This window comes from Apteryx mantelli, chromosome 28 (genome assembly GCF_036417845.1).
Source record: "Apteryx mantelli isolate bAptMan1 chromosome 28, bAptMan1.hap1, whole genome shotgun sequence".
Taxonomy (NCBI): Eukaryota; Metazoa; Chordata; class Aves; order Apterygiformes; family Apterygidae; genus Apteryx; species Apteryx mantelli.
Window position 1 is genome coordinate 1,811,296 of NC_090005.1, and position 18,855 is coordinate 1,830,150.

The window sequence follows — 18,855 nt, forward strand, 5'->3', positions numbered from 1 at the left end:
GGGATGGGCAGACTTGTGAATTCAGGATCGAAGAAGTCCTGAAGTCCAAACTGGTTCCCTCCTGCCCTCTCCCGAGTGCGAGGCCTAGGGCTGGGCGCAGTCTGGACTCTAGCAGGGTTCCCGCGTTGCATCCGTGGGTCTGCCGCTGACGGGCTGCGTGACCTTGGGCAACTCGTCCCCCTCCGAGCCTCATTTCCCCACCTGCCTGGCTGAGATGAAGTACGAGCCGGTGCCGAGGTGCAGTCGTAGGCACCTTACGGCGTTGGTGATGGATGGGGTCTAATAATGGAAAATGTGGCGTCAGCTGTCCTGCTTCCCTGGGCACATTGTCTCGCAGCTGCGGGATCTGGGAGGCCGAAAAGCCCCACTTCCGAGGGGTGGAGGGATCCCGAGGAATTTTTAACTTTCCAACAGCTGGTTGAAAGCCGGTGGCTGCGGCTCCCGCGGTTCAGTTGCCGTGAGATGAGCGTGGGAGGTCTCAGACCAGTCCTAAGTAGGGGGGAGGAGGTCGCCCCACGGCACCCATCGCTGGCAGGGGCTACGGAGGACAAAGCTACCGAGGGGGCAGAGGCAGGAGGAGGCCACGTCCCGTGAGGAGCGTGCCAGGGCTCCCAGACCGCCTGCCGGCGGCTCTCGCGGTCTGGTCTGCCCATGGCGCCGGCTGGCACAAGTAGGCAGGGCTGGTTCGCGAGTCCCTGCGAGCACAGGGCAGCTGCAGCCTCGCCGGGGGCAGGCGGGTGCCAAGCGCAGCCCCTTCCCCGAACGCAGGCGCGCGGGGCCCGCGAGCCCCCGCACGTCCCCCTGTGGCTGCGAGGCCCCTGGGGTGCCCTTTCCCACGCAGACGCCTCCGTGCCTGGGCACGGACGCCCCTGGGGAGCAGATGGGCCACGTGGGGGGACGTGGAGCGCTCGGAGCATGAGCTGCAGAGACCCCGCAGAGATCTCCGCTCCGGGAAGGATCCGGGGACGGGATGTGGGGAGAAACCGGGGGTTTAGGAGAAGCCACGAGCAGCCTCGTCCTGCGGGAGCCGCGGGTTCCCCGGAGTGGGGCACAGCCAGCTCCGGGTGCTGACGTTTGGGGAAGGGGGCATGGCTGCCTCTGCACCCCGTCTCGAGCCGTGCAAAGGGCCGGGGGCCCCGCGTCCCCCCCGCCCCCCCGTCTCCCTGCGGGGGAGGCTGCTGCGGGCGAAAGCCTGCTCGCCCCGGGGCTGGCGGGCTGCCCTGGGCACGGCCGCGACGCCCCCCAGGCTGTGTGTGTGGGGGGGATCCTCCACCTCCCCGTACCCCCAACCACCCCCCCCCCGCCCCCAGCCGCTGCCCCCCTCCTTGCCCCGGGGGAAGGCGCCGCTTTGGGGGGGTGCTGCATCCCGCATCCCCCCCCCGCCATCCTTCCCGGGAGCGCGGTGGGAGCGGCCGGGGCGGGGGCGGAGGCGGAGGCCCACCGTCCCCCCCCCCTCCTTCCTCCTCCTCCTCCTCCTCCTCCTCCTCCTCCTCCTCCTCCTCCTCGCGCTCCCTGCACGCCGGGGCCGCCCGTCGCCGCGGGGGCCGGTGCGGCGGAGGCCAGGCCCGGGCCCCGTCCGCCGTCGCCGGCGAGCTCCATGGTGCGGGAAGGCGGCATGGCCCGCACCCCGTACAGCTCCACGCAGGACATCCAGATGGACGTCTTCGACAACGCCGCCCTCCAGGTGACAGCCCGGCCGCTCCCGATAAGCGCACGGCCGCGGGGCGAGACCCATCGATCCCCCCCCAGGGCTTGGTGCCCGCACAAGGGGGGGGGGGGGATCGGTGCGGCTCGGCCCCCCCCCCCAATACCCGGGGAGGGAGGAGATTTCAGCCCCCCGCAGGCAAAATAGGGTGGCTCCCACCCATGGCCAAGCCGCCGAGCGGGGGGGGGGGGATCCCAAGTGGGACCCCCCCCCCCGCTTTAACGCCAGGCGCCCCGGAGGGAAGGTCTACCCCGGGGTTAGCGCACCGGCGGGGGGGGGGGTGGGGGGTTCGGCACGGCCGGGTTTTCCCTGCCGCGTGCTGTGTCACCGCTTCCCGAGGGATTTGCCCACCTGGAGCGCGCGGAGTGCGGAGCCGGGCGTCCGGAGCACGGGCGCTGCCCTGGGGCGCGGGGAGGGAGGTGTCCGCGCACCGGGAAACTTTTAGGAATTGGGCAAACTCTGCACGGAGACGGTGCGTGGCGGCTCCCCCCCCTTCCCCCCCCCCCCCCCAAAGCCCAGTCCCCTTGGGCCCGGGTGCGCGGGGCGGCGGGGAAGGGACGTGTGTCTGTCCGGTCCCGCCGGGGGCTGGCGATGCGGGGTGGGGGGGGGGCACCCCGGACCCTGGGAGCAGAGCTCAGCACCCCTTCCCTGCGGTCCGGCCGGGTGCTGCCCCCTCCCCACGCCGCTGCCACCCCCCTCCGTGGGGATGGGACCTCCCCCCCCTTTCCCTTTGCAGTCTGGGGAGCATCAGCGAGTCGGAGCACGGACGGGGCGGGGGGGGGGGGAAAGGCCCCGGCTGCACCCGGCCCCCGGGAACGGCCAGGCCTCGGGCGGGCGAAGGCTTTGCAGACCGCGTCTCCGCCGCTTCCAGGGCGTCTCTCGCCGTGGCTGTGGTTAACCCAGCGCCGGCAGCAGGGCCGTGGGCCTGCCCCCCCCTGCCCCCCCCCCGACCCGGGGACATTCGCAGCTGAGCCTGAGCCACGTCCGTCGCTCTGCTCAGAGCGACGGATGGGGCCGGGCGCTCGGCGGGGGGCCGGGGCGTCGAGGATGAAGAACCTAAAAATATCGGGTCCTGCCCTGCCCTGCGCGGGGGGACCGCGCATCCCCCGGGCTGGGTGGCAGCTGGGCCCAGCTGTCCCTCCGAGACGCCGGGCAGGCGACAGCCCCGCTCGCGCCTCGGCGCTGCCCCGGCACGTTCCAGCCTTTTGCCCCCAACCTCGGCCCCGCGGCCGCACCCCGGCACCCGCGTGGGGCTCCCGGGAGGAGGCGCCGCGAGGCCTGGGGGGCGCCGGGGGCAGCTGCTCCCTCTTCCAGTTTGCCCCAGCAGGAGGCACTGGAGGAAGCGGGGCGGAACCGGGGGTGTTTCGGGTCGAACGGGCGGTTGCGGAGCCGCGTGCGCTCAGCCGAGCCGGCCGGGTGCCGGCAGGGAGGGCGGCGGGTTTGGGGGCGCCGAGGTGTCGGCCGGCGCGGGCGGGTGCGCTTGTGCACGGGGCGCACGTGTGCGTGGCCGTTTGCACGGCGCGTGTGCGCGTGCAAGGCCGGTGCGTGCGCGCGAAGGTGTGCGGGGCCGGAGGCGTGCGGGATGTGCGTGCAGAAGGGTGCAGGCGGCGGGTGGTGGGAACGTCACGCGCTCCTCGCCCCCTGCCCTCCCCAGCCCCCGGGTGATGCCGCCCCAGCCCCGGGATGCTGCTTGGAGCCTGGGCAGGATGGTTCCCCCCGTATCTGCTGGGGGGGTTGCTCCCCCCATATGGCGCAGGGTCAGGCCCCCTGGAGCAGGAGCAGCCCTGGGAGCTCGGAGCTGCCCCATCCGTCCTCCCCAGCTGGGCTCAGCTGCAGGGGACCCCGGTGTCGGGGGACCGCGGCGTCGGGGGCGGTGGCTGTGGCCGTCCCCTCGCTGCGGCGAGGAGCCGGGCGCAGGCGGCCAGGCTCTCCCGCAAATCCAATCAGCCCCGCGGCCTCCTGCTCCTCTCCATGGAGACTAGCCCCAGCCCAGCGGCTAATTCGATGCTGGGGCCCTGGGGACGGCCCGAGGCGGGGGCCGCGCGCGCCGCCTGCTTCCCTTGCCGCAGCCGGAGCTGCCGGGAGCGGCAGGGTCCAGCCCCGCGGCCCCCGGGAGGGTTAATTCCCCCTCGGACCTGGGGCAGGGCTGAGCCTCCCCTGCGCGGGGGGAGTTTGGGGTCGGGTCTCGCAGCAGAAACCATGCGGGGCCCCCGGCCAGCTGCCTCCCTGCCTCAGTTTCCCCCCCCTGCCAAAGAGGTTTCGCTCCGTCTCCTCGGGAAGGGCCGCAGCACGCGGGGCTGGTGGAGAGCAGGGCTGCGGGATGGGGGGGCCGGTGCTGCCAGCCCCCGGCGTTTGGGGGTTACTCCGTGTTTGCAGCTGCGGGCGCCGGGTGCAGCCAAAAGCCGCGGGTGGGTGAGGGCAGGGCGTTGGGGCTCGCCGGGCTGCCGCTGCGCCCTGCCTCAGTTTCCCTTCTCTGCCCGCGAGAACTAATGAGCTAAGTTTGCTCCCTGGCCGCCGGCGGGGGGGGGATGGAGTTTCCTTCGTGGCGGGCGAGTGGCTGGGGCCGGAGGGGCAGAGGCGGCCCCCCCCCGCGGTGCCGGCCGCGGTCCCCCGCGCGCTCCGGCGCTCACCCAGCTCTCCTCTCCTCTTGCAGGGCAAGTACAGCAAGCGGAAGAGCCGCTTCAAGCGCTCCGACGGCAGCACCTCGTCCGACACGACGTCCAACAGCTTCGTCCGGCAGGTGAGCAGGGCCGGCGGGACAGGGAGCCCCCGGCGGCACCCCGCGCTGCCTGGGAATCTCCTCGGATGGGGGGGTCTTGCCAGCCTGGCTCTCGGCAGGGGGGACGAGGTCGCTGGGTTTGTCCCTGGGGCAATGTGGCCTTCGGGGCTGGTGCTGGGGGGTCGCAGGGCTGGAAGGGGGCAGAGCTGGTCCCCGGGGGTTTGGCCGTAGCCAGCTCTTCCGTGCCCTCCCCACGCTCGCAGCTCCCTGCCGGATCCAGGATCCAGTGTCGTTCCCATGGTAACCGGCACAGGGGAAGGGACCTCGGTGGCCCGGAGCCGGGTCTCATTTTTGGGGCACTGGGGGGTCAGCCAGCTGCGGGGCTGCGATGACCCTTGGCCCCTGGGGACAGCGAGGGGGGGGAGCCAGGTTTGCCACCATCAGCCCCCCCAGCGCCACCGTGGCCCCTTGCGATGGCTGAGATGGACCCAGCTGTGCCCCCCCCCCCCCAGGTCAGAGCAGAGCTTTGGGGCATTTCCGTCCCCTCCTGGGGGGCACGTGAGCTCCAGGAAGCCCTGGCATCGCCCGCCCGGCATCGAGCCCGTCCTCCCCAGCCCCTTCCAGCCGTCAGAGCCGCTGGCTTGGCACCGACCCCTGCGGCCCCCCCCCGCCCCGGCCCCCACCCCCCCCCGCCCTGGGCTAAATATACCCCGGCAGGCTGCGAATGTCGCAGGGCGTTGAAACCCGACCCGCGGGCGCCCCAGCGCAGCGCCTGCCGGCCCCCGCAGCCCACTCGCCCCCGGTCCCGCCACCATGGAGATAGGCAGCAAAGACCACCACGCGGCCCTGGTGAGCGTCCCCGTGCCCCCCTGCCCCTCAGCCCACCCCCCCGCCCCCCCCGGGGCCCGGGACGGGGCCCCCGCGCCCTCCCGCCTGCGCTTGCCAGCGGTGCCCTGGTGCCATCCGCCCCCGTCCCCCCTCTGTCCCCCGGTGCCCTCGGTGCGGGGTCCCCCGCGGCTCCGTCGGCGTTGGAGCAGGAAGTCCCAGGAGCTGGTGGGGTCCACGGGGGTCTCTGGGGTGAGGACGTTGTGCCAGGACCCCAGGTGACCTCCCACCGCCCCCCCCCCCCCCCCAGTCTCGCCAGGGGTCTGGGGGGTTCAGGAAGATCCCGGTACTGGGGGGGGATGGGGGGGGGGTCAGCGCTCCTGCCCGGGGTGGTGCTGCCGTGTCGCCCACCTGCCCTGCTCTGGGCCTGCTGGCAGCAGCTGGTGGTGGGTCAGGGAGGGCTTGCAGACCCCAGCGCACCCCCAGCACCGTGCCTCAGTTTCCCTGGCTGCCCCTGGCCTTGCTCCCGTGGCGCAGCTGGAAAAATAGCCCCGGAGAGGGGACGTGGGCAGCAGTGGGGACGGCCGTCCCGTTGCCCCCATCCACCCCAGCTCTCTGGAGCTGCGCCCCTGCCCCGGCACCCCCGGGAGAGCCATGGGGTGTCCGGCCAGGCGACAGCCCCGCTGCCCCGGTGCTGAGGCCTGCCGAGGGGCCTGCGCTGGCCCGCGTGCCGCTGCCGTCCGTCCGTCCGTCCGTCCACCCGCGGGAGCCAAACCTGGCTGCCCTCCCACGGCACGGCCCCGGCTCCCCGGCACGCCTGCCAGACGCTCCGCTGCCGGAGGCAGAGCTGCCGGCATCCCTGGGTCTGTAGGTAGGGTCGGGGGCTCCTGCAGTTTGGGGGGGCTCCAGTGGGGCTTAAGGGATTGCAGAGGGGCTGGAGGGGGGGAGCAGCCCTCCAGGAACGGCTGGTGCCTTTGCTGTCCCCCGAGGTGCCCCCTGCCCTGGCGCTGGGGGCGTCCGGGGGTCTCCCGTGCTGCCCAGCCCCACTGCCCCCTCCTGGGCTCCTGCTCCGGGCTGAGGCAGGAGGGCAGTCCAGGGAAAGGGGAGCAGGAGCCCCGACTCCTGGCTTCCTTCCCCAGCCTTGTCCTGGGGTGACCCGGAGTCGCTCCGCGCCTCAGTTTCCCCATCGCTGCGGGACCCCGTGACGGACGGGGCAGAGCTGCCACTGCTGAGCCTTCTCCGTGGCGGGGGGGGACCGCCTGGGTGCAGCGGGCAGCTCCCCGGCCTCCAGGAGCGCCGGCAGGTGGGTGCGGATGCCTGGGCTCCTCCTGGCCCTCCTGGCTTTGACGGGAGGCCTGGGCAGCCCTGGCCGCCGCGGGGACGGGAGCAGGCGCCGTCCTGCGCCGGTGTCGGCTATCACGTTCCCTCCCGGAGCGGTGAGAACAGCTGCACCCCGGCGCTCGACCTGCCGTAACCCCTCCTGCCCCCGCGCTGCCCGCGGGGCCCAGCGGGAAACTGAGGCACGGGGCGAGGGTGGGGGGGAGCTTCCCCGGTGCCGGATGGAGCTGGGGGGGAACCTTGGTGTCCTGCACCCTGCTTCTCCCACCCATCTCAGCAAGAAACCCAGGTGTCCAGGCGCAAAACGGTCCTGGATTCTGACAACCCCATTGCCTGTAGGCATCTCACCCGTCCTGGATACGGCTGGGCAGGATTTACCCCTGCACAGGGAGGAGGCAGATTTTGGGGGTGGTTTCTCCCTAGCGCGCCCAAAGGGCACGATGATGGACGCCACCCCTAACAAGAAGGGTCTGGGGGGAGACGGCTGCGTGGCCCGGCACGCGCTGACCCCCCTCCTTGCTCCCCCAGGGCTCGGCGGAGTCCTACACCAGCCGCCCCTCGGACTCGGACGTGTCGCTGGAGGAGGACCGCGAGGCGCTGCGCAAGGAGGCCGAGCGCCAGGCGCTGGCGCAGCTGGAGAAAGCCAAGGTGGGACGGAAGGGCAGCATTCCCGCGGGCACCCCTGCCACCTGCCTGGCCCTCAGCACCCTCTGCCCCGGCCAGGATGGGACCCACTGCCCCAGGTTGCATGGGGCCAGCCCGGATCCCTTCGACTCCAGCTTGTTCCCCACTGGGCGCCCTGAGCCCCCCCCGCCTGGCCGTTTCCCTGGCAAAGCCAGTCCCCAGCTTTGGGACCCACCGTGCCGGGCTGCCTCCGCAGCCTGCTCCTCCTGGCCCCCCCAGGCGAAGGGGACCCGGGGACCCCCAGCAGTCCCCCTCCAAGCCCTGCGTCCCCCCCCCGAGCTGTCCCTGCCCCATTGCCTGGTCTCTCTCCCAGGGGGGGTCCTGTGCCCTGATGTGGTCGCTCCAGGATCACGGATGTCCCTGCTCTGGGAAGGGAGGGGGGGTGCAGGGGGTGGACCTGGGAGCCCGGACGCCTGGTTCTGCTCCTGCTCTCTGAGCACCCGTCGCTCCTTGGCCACGGGCCCGAGGCAATTAGCTAATGAGCCTCTCGTTCCTCCCGTCGTCTCCCAGGGCGCCGTGTCCCCAGCCCGGGCTCCGGGCGAGCGGCTGAGCTGTAGCGTCCATTAGGAGCTGAGCCAGCCCCGCTGCCGGGCTGGATGCGCTGGCACCGGCGCCTGCCAGCGGCGCCAGGCCTGGGGCCGGGCCAGCGCCCGGGGGAACGGCCCCGGGGGCGGCGGGAGCGCGACCCGGGTGTCCTGGCGCTCGCCACCGCCGGGCGCCGCCGCGGTTTGGGCAGGGGAGCGCGCTGGGAGATGCTTCCCCACGCTGAGCCCTCTCCTGCCGGCAGACGAAGCCGGTGGCATTTGCCGTGCGGACGAACGTCGGCTACAACCCCTCCGCCAGCGACGACGTGCCCGTGCAGGGCATGGCCATCTGCTTCGAGCCCAAAGACTTCCTGCACATCAAGGAGGTGGGAGCTGGGGCCGGGGGGGGGGGGGGGGATGCGCGGGGATGTGGGGCTGGGGGTCACCGTGGGGCTGGGAGTGGCGGGGGGGCTGCCGTGGGGCTGGGCACCGCGGGGGTTTCAGGCATTTCCCCCCCCTCCCCGGCGCAGAAGTACAACAACGACTGGTGGATTGGGCGCCTGGTGAAGGAGGGCTGCGAGGTCGGCTTCATCCCCAGCCCCGTCAAGCTGGAAAACATGCGGCTGCTGCAGGAGCAGAAGATGAGGCAGAACCGCCTGAGCTCGAGGTGGGACTCGTCCCGCATCACCCCCCCCCCCCGGGCTCTCCCCAGGTCCCTCCATCCCGTCCTCGTCCCCCTTCCCCGTCTGGGCGCTGACTCTTCTCTCCGTGCTTCTCCCCATCCAGCAAATCGGGAGACAACTCCAGCTCCAGCCTGGGCGACGTGGTGACGGGGACCCGCCGGCCCACCCCACCGGCCAGCGGTAAGAGTGTCCGGGGTCCCCGCTGCCCTCGGGCCTGAATGGGGCAGGTCCAGCTGGGGGGGGGGTCCTGGGAACCCCCCCTTCGTCCGCCCCGTAAATCACAGCAGCTCTGTCCCCACTACTCCCTCGTCGCCACCAAAGGGGGCCAGGACGGACCCCCTTGACCTGCCCCACGTGCCCCTGTGCAGGGTGGAGGTGGCAGCTGGGACGTGCTGGGGGCGCAGTGCCGTGCGGGTCCTGTCCCCCCCCCCAGGTGCACGTGCGGGGTCGGCACAGCCGCAGCGGGAAAAGCTCTCCCAGGCAGAGGGTCGCCGGCAGCCGGGGCAGAGCGGGGTGTCGGGGCCGGCTGGGTGGCGGTGACCGTGCACGAGGCCAGGCGGAGGGGGGGGGCCAGGACACAGGTGGGACGTCCGTCCGGGTGCGTGTCCCCACGGGGCTCCCCGAGCCGCGCTGCCAGCCGGTGCAGGCGCAGGCGTCCGTGGCTGCACCCGCGTGCTGAACCGCCCGCGTGCACGCTGAGCCGCGGCGCCGGGCACGCTGCGCACGCCCTGCGGGCACGCTGCACACCCGTGTGCGTGTGCGTGCGCGCGGCGGTGTGCAGCGTGCGCGGGGGACGCATTCACGTGTGCGTGCACGTGTGCTGGGAGCGTGCACAGAGCTGCCCGCACGCGGCCCTGCTTGCTGGACACGCACAGACGGACGAGCGCCCCCCCCCCCCCGGGAGCCCCCAGCCTGCTGCTCCGTCTGCCCTGGGAGCCTCCTTTCCCCTATTTCTCTCCGCTCCTGTCCCCACCATCCTCATGCTCTTCCCACATCCCTGTTTCCATTTTTCCTCTCTTTTTATTACCATTATTCCTGTTCTTTTCTCCTTCCCCTCCCTCTCGCTCCGGCTCCCTGTCCGTCCCCAGGTGCCCTGGACATGCCTAGCTTTGCCTTTGACCCCGATGAGTTAGAGGAGGAGGAGGCCATGGAGACCCAACGCTCCCCTAAGAGTAGTGTGAGCAGTGTCACCACCCCCCCTGCCCACACCAAGCGCATCCCCTTCTTTAGGAAGGTAACGGAGCCCGTGCACGCTGGCCCCGGCCTCGCGCTCGCCTGCTGCACCCTGCCTGCCCTAACACTGCCTGGGAGGGCTGGCGGGGGGCATGGTGTGCGACGGGGCGCCGCTGGGGCTGGGCGCCTGCCGGGGCTGGGTGCCAGCGGCACGGCTCGGGGACACGCGGAGCCTCGCCGGGCACGGCAGCATCGTGTCCCCGCGCCGCAGCATGGGGCGTGAGTGCTGGAGAGCCGGGAGCAGGGCTGAGGATGGCTGTGGTGGCCTCCATGACCATGGGATGGGTCAGTCCGTGACTGCCTCCCCCATGCACCATGGGATGGATCAGTCCGTGACTGTTCCCCCCCTCCTGTGAACCAGGAGATGGATCAGTCCATGACTGTCCTCCCCTCCTGTGACCCAGGAGATGGATCAGTCCATGACTGCCTCCCCCATGCACCATGGGATGGATCAGTCCATGACTGTCCTCCCCTCCTGTGACCCAAGAGATGGATCAGTCCATGACTGCCTCCCCCATGCACCATGGGATGGATCAGTCCATGACTGTCCTCCCCTCCTGTGAACTAGGAGATGGATCAGTCCATGACTGCCTCCCCCATGCACTATGGGGTGGATCAGTCGATGACTGTTCCCCCCCCTCCTGTGAACCAGGAGATGGATCAGTCCATGACTGCCTCCCCCTCCTGTGACCATGGAATGGATCAGTCCATGACTGTCCCCCCTTCCTGGGAGCCAGGAGATGGATCAGTCCATGACTGCCTCCCCCCACACACCATGGGATGGATCAGTCCATGACTGCCTCCCCCCACACACCATGGGATGTGTCAGTCCATGCCCCCCCCCCCCGTGCCGTGGGATGGGTCAGCCCACGCCCCAGCCCGGAGCCCCCAGTGTGCGCATGGTTTGTGCCAGCACGGTGGCGTCTCTTCTCGTCTCCCCCCGCAAATGAGAATGGAGTGTTCCCCCTCCCCCAAACTGGGCAGATGATGGGTGGGCTTGGGCGGAACCAAACCCCGGGGCGGGGGTGTCCGCCCCGATGCCCTTCTCCTCCCCGCGGGGCCTTTTGCACCCGCAGCCAGGACTTTGGCTTGGAAAACGAGGGCTCCGATGGCCCGGGAGGACGAGCGGGTGCTTTGCGCGGCCAGGGCAGACCCCGCGGCCTCGCCGTGCCGGGGGGACCCTCGTCCCCTCGGCCTCGTGTGCTCGGGGGCCCTGGCCTCGCCGCCTTCCCTCCCTTACCAAGGCACCGACAGCCCCATCCTCCGAGGCGCCTCGGCTTTGCTGCCCCGCAGAAGCCCCAGTCGCACCCCATTTTCGATTAAGGACAGGGGTTATATTTAATATTAACTAATAACGCTGCCAGCTTTGCCTCCCCTCCGCCGAGGGGCGGTGGGCTCCCCGTCGAGCAGCCCCGTGCGCTGGCCTGGGGGCGGCACGGTGGGGCACGTGCATCCCACGGGGACCCCCCCCCAACCCCCCCAAGCCGGTCCTTTAGCTCCCCATCATCCCGAGCCCAGTTTGGGTGCATCATCCCCCCATGTTCCCCCCCCCCCCCGTCCCGCTGTGTGTCCGTCCCTCCCGCTGCCCCCGGCGCCCCCCCGCCTGCCTTCCTGCGTGTCCCCCCACCCCCCCGACCCCCCCCCCTTGCCGCCTGCGTGCTCGCGCGGGGCGACTGTGGATAACACGCATGCCTTGTTTGTCTTCTCTCGCCCGCCCCGGCCCCGCGCGCGGCGTCTCGGCACGTAGCGAAGCAGAAGCAGAAGTCGGTGAGTAGCGGCAGGACCCCCCCCCCCCCCCAGCCCCCAGCCCCCCTCCCTGGGAGGGCCCATGGGGAAGGGGATGGGGTGCCCCACGCCGCACGCATCCCCCCCCCCCCACCCGGCAAGCAGCCCCCAACGGGGCCGGGCACAGGGTCCGCGGAGGCGGTGGTGGTCCCCCCCCCGAGCACGGCCGCGTGCCCTCTCCACGCACCCACCCCCCCCTAAAACGGGGCGACCCAGGGCTCCCGCTCTCCCGGCCCCGTCCCGACCTCTCTAACGCCCGGCTCTGCCCCCGCAGGCCGAGCACGTGCCCCCGTACGACGTGGTGCCCTCCATGCGGCCCATCATCCTGGTGGGGCCGTCGCTGAAGGGCTACGAGGTGAGGAGCGGGCCGCGCGGCCCCGGCCCCCGCCGCGGGCGCTGGCGGGCTGCGCCTGCTGAGGCCTTCCTCCCTCCTCCTTCCTCCCTCCCTCCCTCCCCAGGTCACTGACATGATGCAGAAAGCCCTCTTCGACTTCCTCAAGCATCGCTTCGACGGCAGGTGGGTGTCAAGGGGGGGGGGGTAGCAGGGGCGTCCCGGGCTGTCCTGCACCCCGAGGATTGGTTTTTGGGGGGGGGGGGGGATTTTTAGCTGCTGTTGCTCTGCCTCCCTCTCCCACTGCTGCCTCTCCGTCCCCCAGGATCTCCATCACGCGGGTGACGGCCGACATCTCCCTGGCCAAGCGCTCCGTCCTGAACAACCCCAGCAAACACACCATCATCGAGCGCTCCAGCACGCGCTCCAGCCTGGGTAAGGAGGCGCCGCGGCGGCTCCGTCGCGTCGGGCAGCCCGCGGCGCGCTCGCCCTGCCGCCTGGCCGAGCAGGCGGTGGCTCCCAAGCGCGCATCTGTATCAGCCGGGGACCCCGGCAGCCTGGCGTTCCCCCTTCCCCATCCCGTCTCGTCCCGGGGTGCTGCTCCCACCCGCTCCGGGGCACAGCTTGTCCCCCCCCCCCCCCAGCACGCCGGGGGACGAGATGCTGGGGCACAGCCTGCATCTCCGCTGCCGCGGGGCGACTGACGTGCGCGAACGCAGCACGCGCGCGCGGGGTGCGAGGGGAGCCGGGGCCTTCCGCCCCCGCTGGCCGATTTGACTCAGTCTCTCTCCCCCTCCTCCCCCCTTCATCTTCTCTTTCTTTTGTTTTTCTTTCCCCTTTTTCTCCTTTCTTTTGGGTTTCCTCCCCCTCTGCGCTGCTTACTTCCTCCCCTGCTCCTGATACAGATGTCTTGGGTATGTAGCTTGGACCCGTCGGGACCCCCGCCAGCCCCCTGCCCGGCCGGAGGCAGTGGGGACGCAGCCCCTTGCAGCCCCCGCTGCCTGGCCCTGACCAGCCTTGGGGATGCTCCTGCTGGAGCACCGCCGGGTCTGGCCACCCCACAGCCTGCGGGTTAGGGAGACCCCGGTCACGCAGCCTCACCCAACCTCCCACCCCACGCACATGTGGTCCAGGGGTGGCTTAGCCCCCCCCTCCCCGTAACCCAGCCACCCCATGGTCTGCATAGGCATGGCACCAGTGCTGGGTGCCCGAAGCCGCCTCCGTCCAGGACCTGCAGTGCAAGGTCACCTGCAGCCCCACGTCCCTGGGGCTGGGGTGACCTTGAGGGTGGCCAAGGCCCAGTACGAGACCTTTCCTGGTCCTGTCATCTGTCCCATTTCCCTCGCCATGTCTCCCAGCACTTCTCCCTGATGTACCCTGCCCCACTTGCTCTCCTGTCCCTCTACATTGTCTCGCCCTGACCCTCGCTGTCTCCCCGCTATGGCAGCCGAGGTCCAGAGCGAGACCGAGCGCATCTTTGAGCTGGCCCGGACGCTGCAGTTGGTGGCCTTGGACGCTGACACCATCAACCACCCGGCCCAGCTGGCCAAGACTTCCCTGGCCCCCATCATCGTCTACATCAAAATCACGTCCCCCAAGGTGGGCACGGGGCGCCGCAAGGGTGGGTGGGCACGGGACAGCCCCCGCCCTGGCCACGCTGGGAGATGGGGCTGCCCCAGGGGACGTGGGCTGGGGAAGGCAGGGTGGGAGCAGGGCTGCGGTGGTGGGGTTGGGGGGATCCCTGCGGCCACCCCGGGCTGCCCCAGCGTCGCCCTCTCCCGCCCCAGGTGCTCCAGCGGCTTGTGAAGTCCCGGGGCAAGTCCCAGGCGAAGCACCTCAACGTGCAGATGGTGGCGTCGGACAAGCTGGCGCAGTGCCCGCCGGTGAGTACGGCTCCCTGCCCCTACCCGGCCTGGCCTTGGCTCCGCCCACTGGTGCTGCTCTGGGTCCATAGGCTCCACCTACCACCACACCGGGGCCAGAAGCTCCTCCCCTACAGGCCAGAAGCTCCTCCCACCACCTCATCCTAGCCGGAGCCTCAACCCCTTTGGCACCAGAGGCCCCACCCTGGCCCCATAGGCTCCACCCACCACCTTATCTTAGCCCAAGGCTCCACCCCCCCAGCAGCATAGACTCCACCCACATCCTCATTGGGATCAGAGGCTCCACCCCTGTAGTCCAGAGACTCCGCCCCAAAGGCCAGATGCTCCTCCTACCACCAAAACCTGACCAGAGGCTCCGCCTTTGGTTCTGAGGCTCCACCCACCACCTTGTCTTGACCAGAGGCTCCGCCCTGGGCCTGTAGGCACCACCCCCTCCTGGCCAGAGGCCCCGCCCCTCTTGGAGCAGAGGCTCCGCCCTGGGCCCATAGGCTCCGCCCACCACCCCCATCCTGTCCGGAGGCCCCGCCCACCGTGCCCTCCCTCGCAGGAGATGTTCGACATCATCCTGGACGAGAACCAATTGGAGGACGCCTGCGAGCACCTGGCGGAGTACCTGGAAGCCTATTGGAAGGCCACGCACCCGCCCAGCAGCAACCCGCCCAATCCGCTGCTGAACCGCACCATGGCCACGGCGGCGCTGGCCGCCAGCCCCGCCCCCGTCTCCAACCTCCAGGTACAGGTGCTGACCTCGCTGCGGAGGAACCTGAGCCTGTGGGGCCGGGGGGGCGGCGAGCCCGCCCCCAGCCCCCCGGGCCTCCTCGAGGAGCACGCGCTGTGAGCCGGGCCCGGGACGACCCCCCCCTCGCGTGGGCCCGCGCCCCCTGCGTTTGGGGCTGGCGCTGGCGTCGGGGCCACCCCGGGGACCTGCGCCCTGCCCCCGGGAGCGGGGCCACCACGGGGACCTGCAGCTCCCCAAGGATTGGGGCCACCCCAGGGGCCTGCATCCTGCCCCCGGGAGCAGGGCCACCCCGGGGACCTGCAGCTCCCCAAGGATTGGGGCCACCCCAGGGGCCTGCATCCTGCCCCCGGGAGCGGGGCCACCCCGGGGACCTGCAGCTCCCCAAGGATTGGGGCTACCCCAGGGGTCTGCATCCTGCCCCCGGGAGCGGGGCCACCACGGGGACCTGCAGCTCCCCAAGGATTGGGGCCACCCCAGGGGCCTGCATCCTGCCCCCGGGAGCGGGGCCACCACGGGGACCTGCAGCTCCCCAAGGATTGGGGCCACCCCAGGGACCTGCGCCCTGCCCCCGGGAGCGGGGCCACCACGGGGACCTGCAGCTCCCCAAGGATTGGGGCCACCCCAGGGGCCTGCATCCTGCCCCCGGGAGCAGGGCCACCCCGGGGACCTGCAGCTCCCCAAGGATTGGGGCCACCCCAGGGGCCTGCATCCTGCCCCCGGGAGCGGGGCCACCCCGGGGACCTGCAGCTCCCCAAGGATTGGGGCTACCCCAGGGGTCTGCATCCTGCCCCCGGGAGCGGGGCCACCACGGGGACCTGCAGCTCCCCAAGGATTGGGGCCACCCCAGGGGCCTGCATCCTGCCCCCGGGAGCGGGGCCACCACGGGGACCTGCAGCTCCCCAAGGATTGGGGCCACCCCAGGGGCCTGCATCCTGCCCCCGGGAGCGGGGCCACCCCGGGGACCTGCAGCTCCCCAAGGATTGGGGCCACCCCAGGGACCTGCGCCCTGCCCCCGGGAGCGGGGCCACCACGGGGACCTGCAGCTCCCCAAGGATTGGGGCCACCCCAGGGGCCTGCATCCTGCCCCCGGGAGCGGGGCCACCCCAGGGGCCTGCAGCTCCCCAAGGATTGGGGCCACCCCAGGGACCTGCGCCCTGCCCCCGGGAGCGGGGCCACCACGGGGACCTGCAGCTCCCCAAGGATTGGGGCCACCCCAGGGGCCTGCATCCTGCCCCCGGGAGCGGGGCCACCCCAGGGGCCTGCAGCTCCCCAAGGATTGGGGCTACCCCAGGGACCTGCAGCTCCCCAGGGTTCGGGGCCACCCTGGGGAGCCATCCTGGGCGCCTGCACCCTGCCCCAGGGAGCCGGGCCACCGTGGGGACCTGCAGCTCCCCAGGGAACCGGGCCACCGTGGGGACCTGCAGCTCCCCAGGAATCGGGGCCACTCCAGGGGCCTGCATCCTGCCCCAGGGTTTGGGGCCACCCCAGGGACCTGCAGCTCCTCAGGGTTCGGGGCCACCCCGGAGGCTTGCAGCTCCTCAGAGTTTGGGGCCACCCCGGGGACCTGCAGCTCCCCAGGGTTTGGGGCCACCTGGGGGGCTTGCAGTTCCCCAGGGTTCGGGGCCATCCCAGGGGTCTGCACCCTGCCCCAGGGATCAGGGCTATCCCTGGGATTGGGGCCACCGCAGGGATCTGCACCCTCCTGGGATCAGGACCACCCCAGGGACCTGCAGCTCCCAGGGTTTGGGGCCATCCCTGGGGTCCTGCAGCTCCCCAGGGATCGTGGCCACCCCAGGGACCTGCAACCCCCCAGGGATCAGGGCCACCCCGGGGGCCTGCACCCTGCCCCAGGGATCAGGGCCGTCCCTAGGATTGGGGCCTCCGCAGGGATCTGCACCCTGCTGGGACTGGGACCACCCCAGGGACCTGCATCCTGCCCCAGGCTTTGGGGCCATCCCTGGGATTGCTCTGGAGATCTGCTCCCCCCTCCCTGGATTGCCCCCTCCCAAGGATCTGCCCCCTGAGATTGGGGCCATCCCTGGGACGGGGGCCACCCCTGGGCACCTGCTCCCCACCCTGGGATTGGGGCCAAGCCCGGAATCAGACCCCTCTGGAATCGGGGCCCTCTGGGCACCTGTGCCTGCCGCCCCCAGGATCAGGGGCCTCCCTGGGGATTGGGGTCCCTCAGGGATCTGCACCCTCCACGGCCCCCCACGTTACGCTTCCCTGGGGGCTGCCAGGATCCCCCCCCCCCCCACGCAGGGCAGGTGGGACCCAGACCCGCTTCTTTCCACGCCGGGTGCTCCCACGCCTGTCCGGAGCCCTCGGGGAACCCCAGCATCCGGGCGGCCGCGGCAGCGAGGGCTTCGGGCACTCCTGGTGCCGGGCGAGGGCAGGCTGGGACGAGGGGTGGCCGCGGACCCGGCCAGCATCTCCGGCCCGGCAGGGCCCCGCAGCGGGAGAGCCGGTGGGAGAGGCCGTGCCTGAACCTGGGGCACGCGCGGCGCTCGCCCCGGGGCAGGAGGCAGAGGGGACACGTGCGTCCTGTGTTGTCTGTCGCTAAATCTTCTGGTGTGGGGGGACGCCGCCGCTGTCAGCCCCGACCCTGCAGCCCCCCCCGTTCTCCCACCCCACGCAACCCCTCCGTTTCCCTCTTTGCTCCGTTCCCGCTCTGGCGAACCCCCCCCCCGGAGCCGGGCCGGCAGGCCAGGCTGGGCAGGGCGCATGCGCCGCGCCGGCAGCTCTGCGGGATGCGCGTGCGCGTGCGTGGCGTGCGTGTGCCTAACCCGGCGTGGCCGCTAACCTGCGCCTCCCTGCACGGTGTGATGCTTCTCCTAACCAGGGCCCGTTCCTAGTGCACGGGGAGCCGCCGCGCGAGGGGCAGCACGGCGGCAGCCTCCACGAGTGCCCGGGCGAGGCGGGCGGCCGCGCGCAGAGCCGCCGCGGCCAGGCGCCCCCCCGCGCCGCCCCCCGCAGCCTCTCCCGCCAGGACACCTTCGACTCGGAGACCCAGGGCAGCCGGGACTCGGCCTACACGGAGCCCGGCGATTCCTGCATGGACATCGAGACGGACCCCTGCGAGGAGGCCGAGGTGGAGCCGCGGGGCCCCCCCGGCGCCTGCCCGCCCCGCGCCCTGCCTCACCGCCAGCCCCAGCAGCGCGCCGGCGCCTGGGACGAGGAGGAGCCCGGGCGCGAGAGCCGGAGCCGGGCGCCGCGAGGCCGGGCCAAGGGCCAGGACCGGTATTGCCCCGACCCCCCGGAGCCCCTGGGGCTCAACCAGAACGACATGGAGGGCTGGGGCCAGGAGGTTTATATCCGCTAGGATTGGGGGTGGGGTGGGGGGGGACCCCCGGGGATCCCCAAGGACAGGCTCCCCCCCCCCCCCCGCAAGCACTGATTTGGGGTGGGGGGAGAGCTCCCGCTTGCCCCCGATTGCGTAGGGCCCCCCCTTTGCCTGCTGGGGAGCCCCTGCTTTGCCAACAGGGTGCCAGACCCCCGGGGTCTCCCCCTGCCCCGTGCCTGGGTGGGGGGATTCCCCCCCCCCCAGCAGCCCATCCAGCGGTGCCTCGGGCCCTCCCTGCCCCACAGGGACAGCAAGTGACCAAAGGGGACCCTGGTGTGTCCCCGTGGCACCGGGTGGGGGGGGGCCACGTGCTCCCCCCCCCCCAGGCGCCCCCTCCTCTCCGGTATCCATGGTGCTGTTTGCCCCCCGGCTCCAGGGCTGCAGGGAGACCCCCGGGGCTGGCAGCTGCCCTCCCTCCTGCCCAGCGCCTGCCGCCGCCGCCGCGACCCACGGCCTCCCCTGGCCACGGAGCGGAGCGGAGCGGAGGGCAGGGGGTGCATGCGTGTGCGGTGCCTGCGGGGGCGGTGGGGAGAGGGTCCCCGCTGCCCCCCCCCCCCCCGGGGTGGGGGCGGTTTGCACGTGTTTGCGTTGGAGGGGCTCTGCCTGAATGGATTGGGGGGGGGGCAAATCTGAGCCAGCCTTGGGTGTGTGTGGGGGGGTCTAACACGTGCTAACAGCTGCCCCAGGCCTGGCCTGCCGCCGCGGGAGCCGGCAAACCGCCGGGATGCGCCGGCAGCGCCAGCCCCCTCTGTGCCAAACCCCAGCCCTGCCGTGCCTGTCCGCTCTCGCCCCGTCCAGCCGTGTCCGTCCGTCCGTCTGTGAGCGTGTCTGTCTGTCTGTCCGTCCCCCCCGCACCAGGCGCGGCCGCCCCAAGCGGGCAGGGCAGCGCTGCCTTCACCCCCCCCCCCCCCCGCTAGGGCACTGCCTTCTCCTGCGCCCGCCGCGGGGGCCGCAGCACCGGCCGGGGGGGGGGGGTCGCGCCGGGGCGCCCCCGGGGTCGCTGCCTTACCCACACCACCAGCCTCGCCAGCGCCTTGGGGCAGGGCTCCGGGAGGCCCCCGGC

The 18,855-nt window shown here is 72.1% G+C and overlaps 1 protein-coding gene across 1 annotated transcript; it reads left to right on the forward strand.

Moving 5' to 3' along the window:
• The first annotated feature begins 1,519 nt into the window (after nt 1-1,519).
• CACNB1 (calcium voltage-gated channel auxiliary subunit beta 1) lies at nt 1,520-17,839 on the forward strand. The gene is made up of 14 exons (XM_067311893.1): nt 1,520-1,684; nt 4,359-4,445; nt 7,116-7,235; nt 8,059-8,181; nt 8,326-8,462; nt 8,582-8,658; nt 11,459-11,478; nt 11,771-11,851; nt 11,955-12,013; nt 12,153-12,262; nt 13,275-13,426; nt 13,615-13,710; nt 14,258-14,443; nt 17,292-17,839. The coding sequence occupies exons 1-14, from the start codon at nt 1,598-1,600 to the stop codon at nt 17,769-17,771; spliced, it is 1,815 nt and encodes a 604-aa protein (XP_067167994.1). The 5' UTR covers nt 1,520-1,597; the 3' UTR covers nt 17,772-17,839.
• The last annotated feature ends 1,016 nt before the right edge of the window (nt 17,840-18,855 follow it).

What these genes read in the sequence shown, in the direction of transcription:
- CACNB1 (XM_067311893.1), top strand. Translation starts at nt 1,598, where the DNA reads ATGGTGCGGGAAGGCGGCATGGCCCGCACCCCGTACAGCTCCACGCAG. An exon ending in CGCAGCTGGAGAAAGCCAAG is followed by an intron (nt 7,236 to 8,058) that starts GTGGGACGGAAG and finishes TCCTGCCGGCAG; the next exon opens with ACGAAGCCGGTGGCATTTGC. An exon ending in ACTTCCTGCACATCAAGGAG is followed by an intron (nt 8,182 to 8,325) that starts GTGGGAGCTGGG and finishes TCCCCGGCGCAG; the next exon opens with AAGTACAACAACGACTGGTG.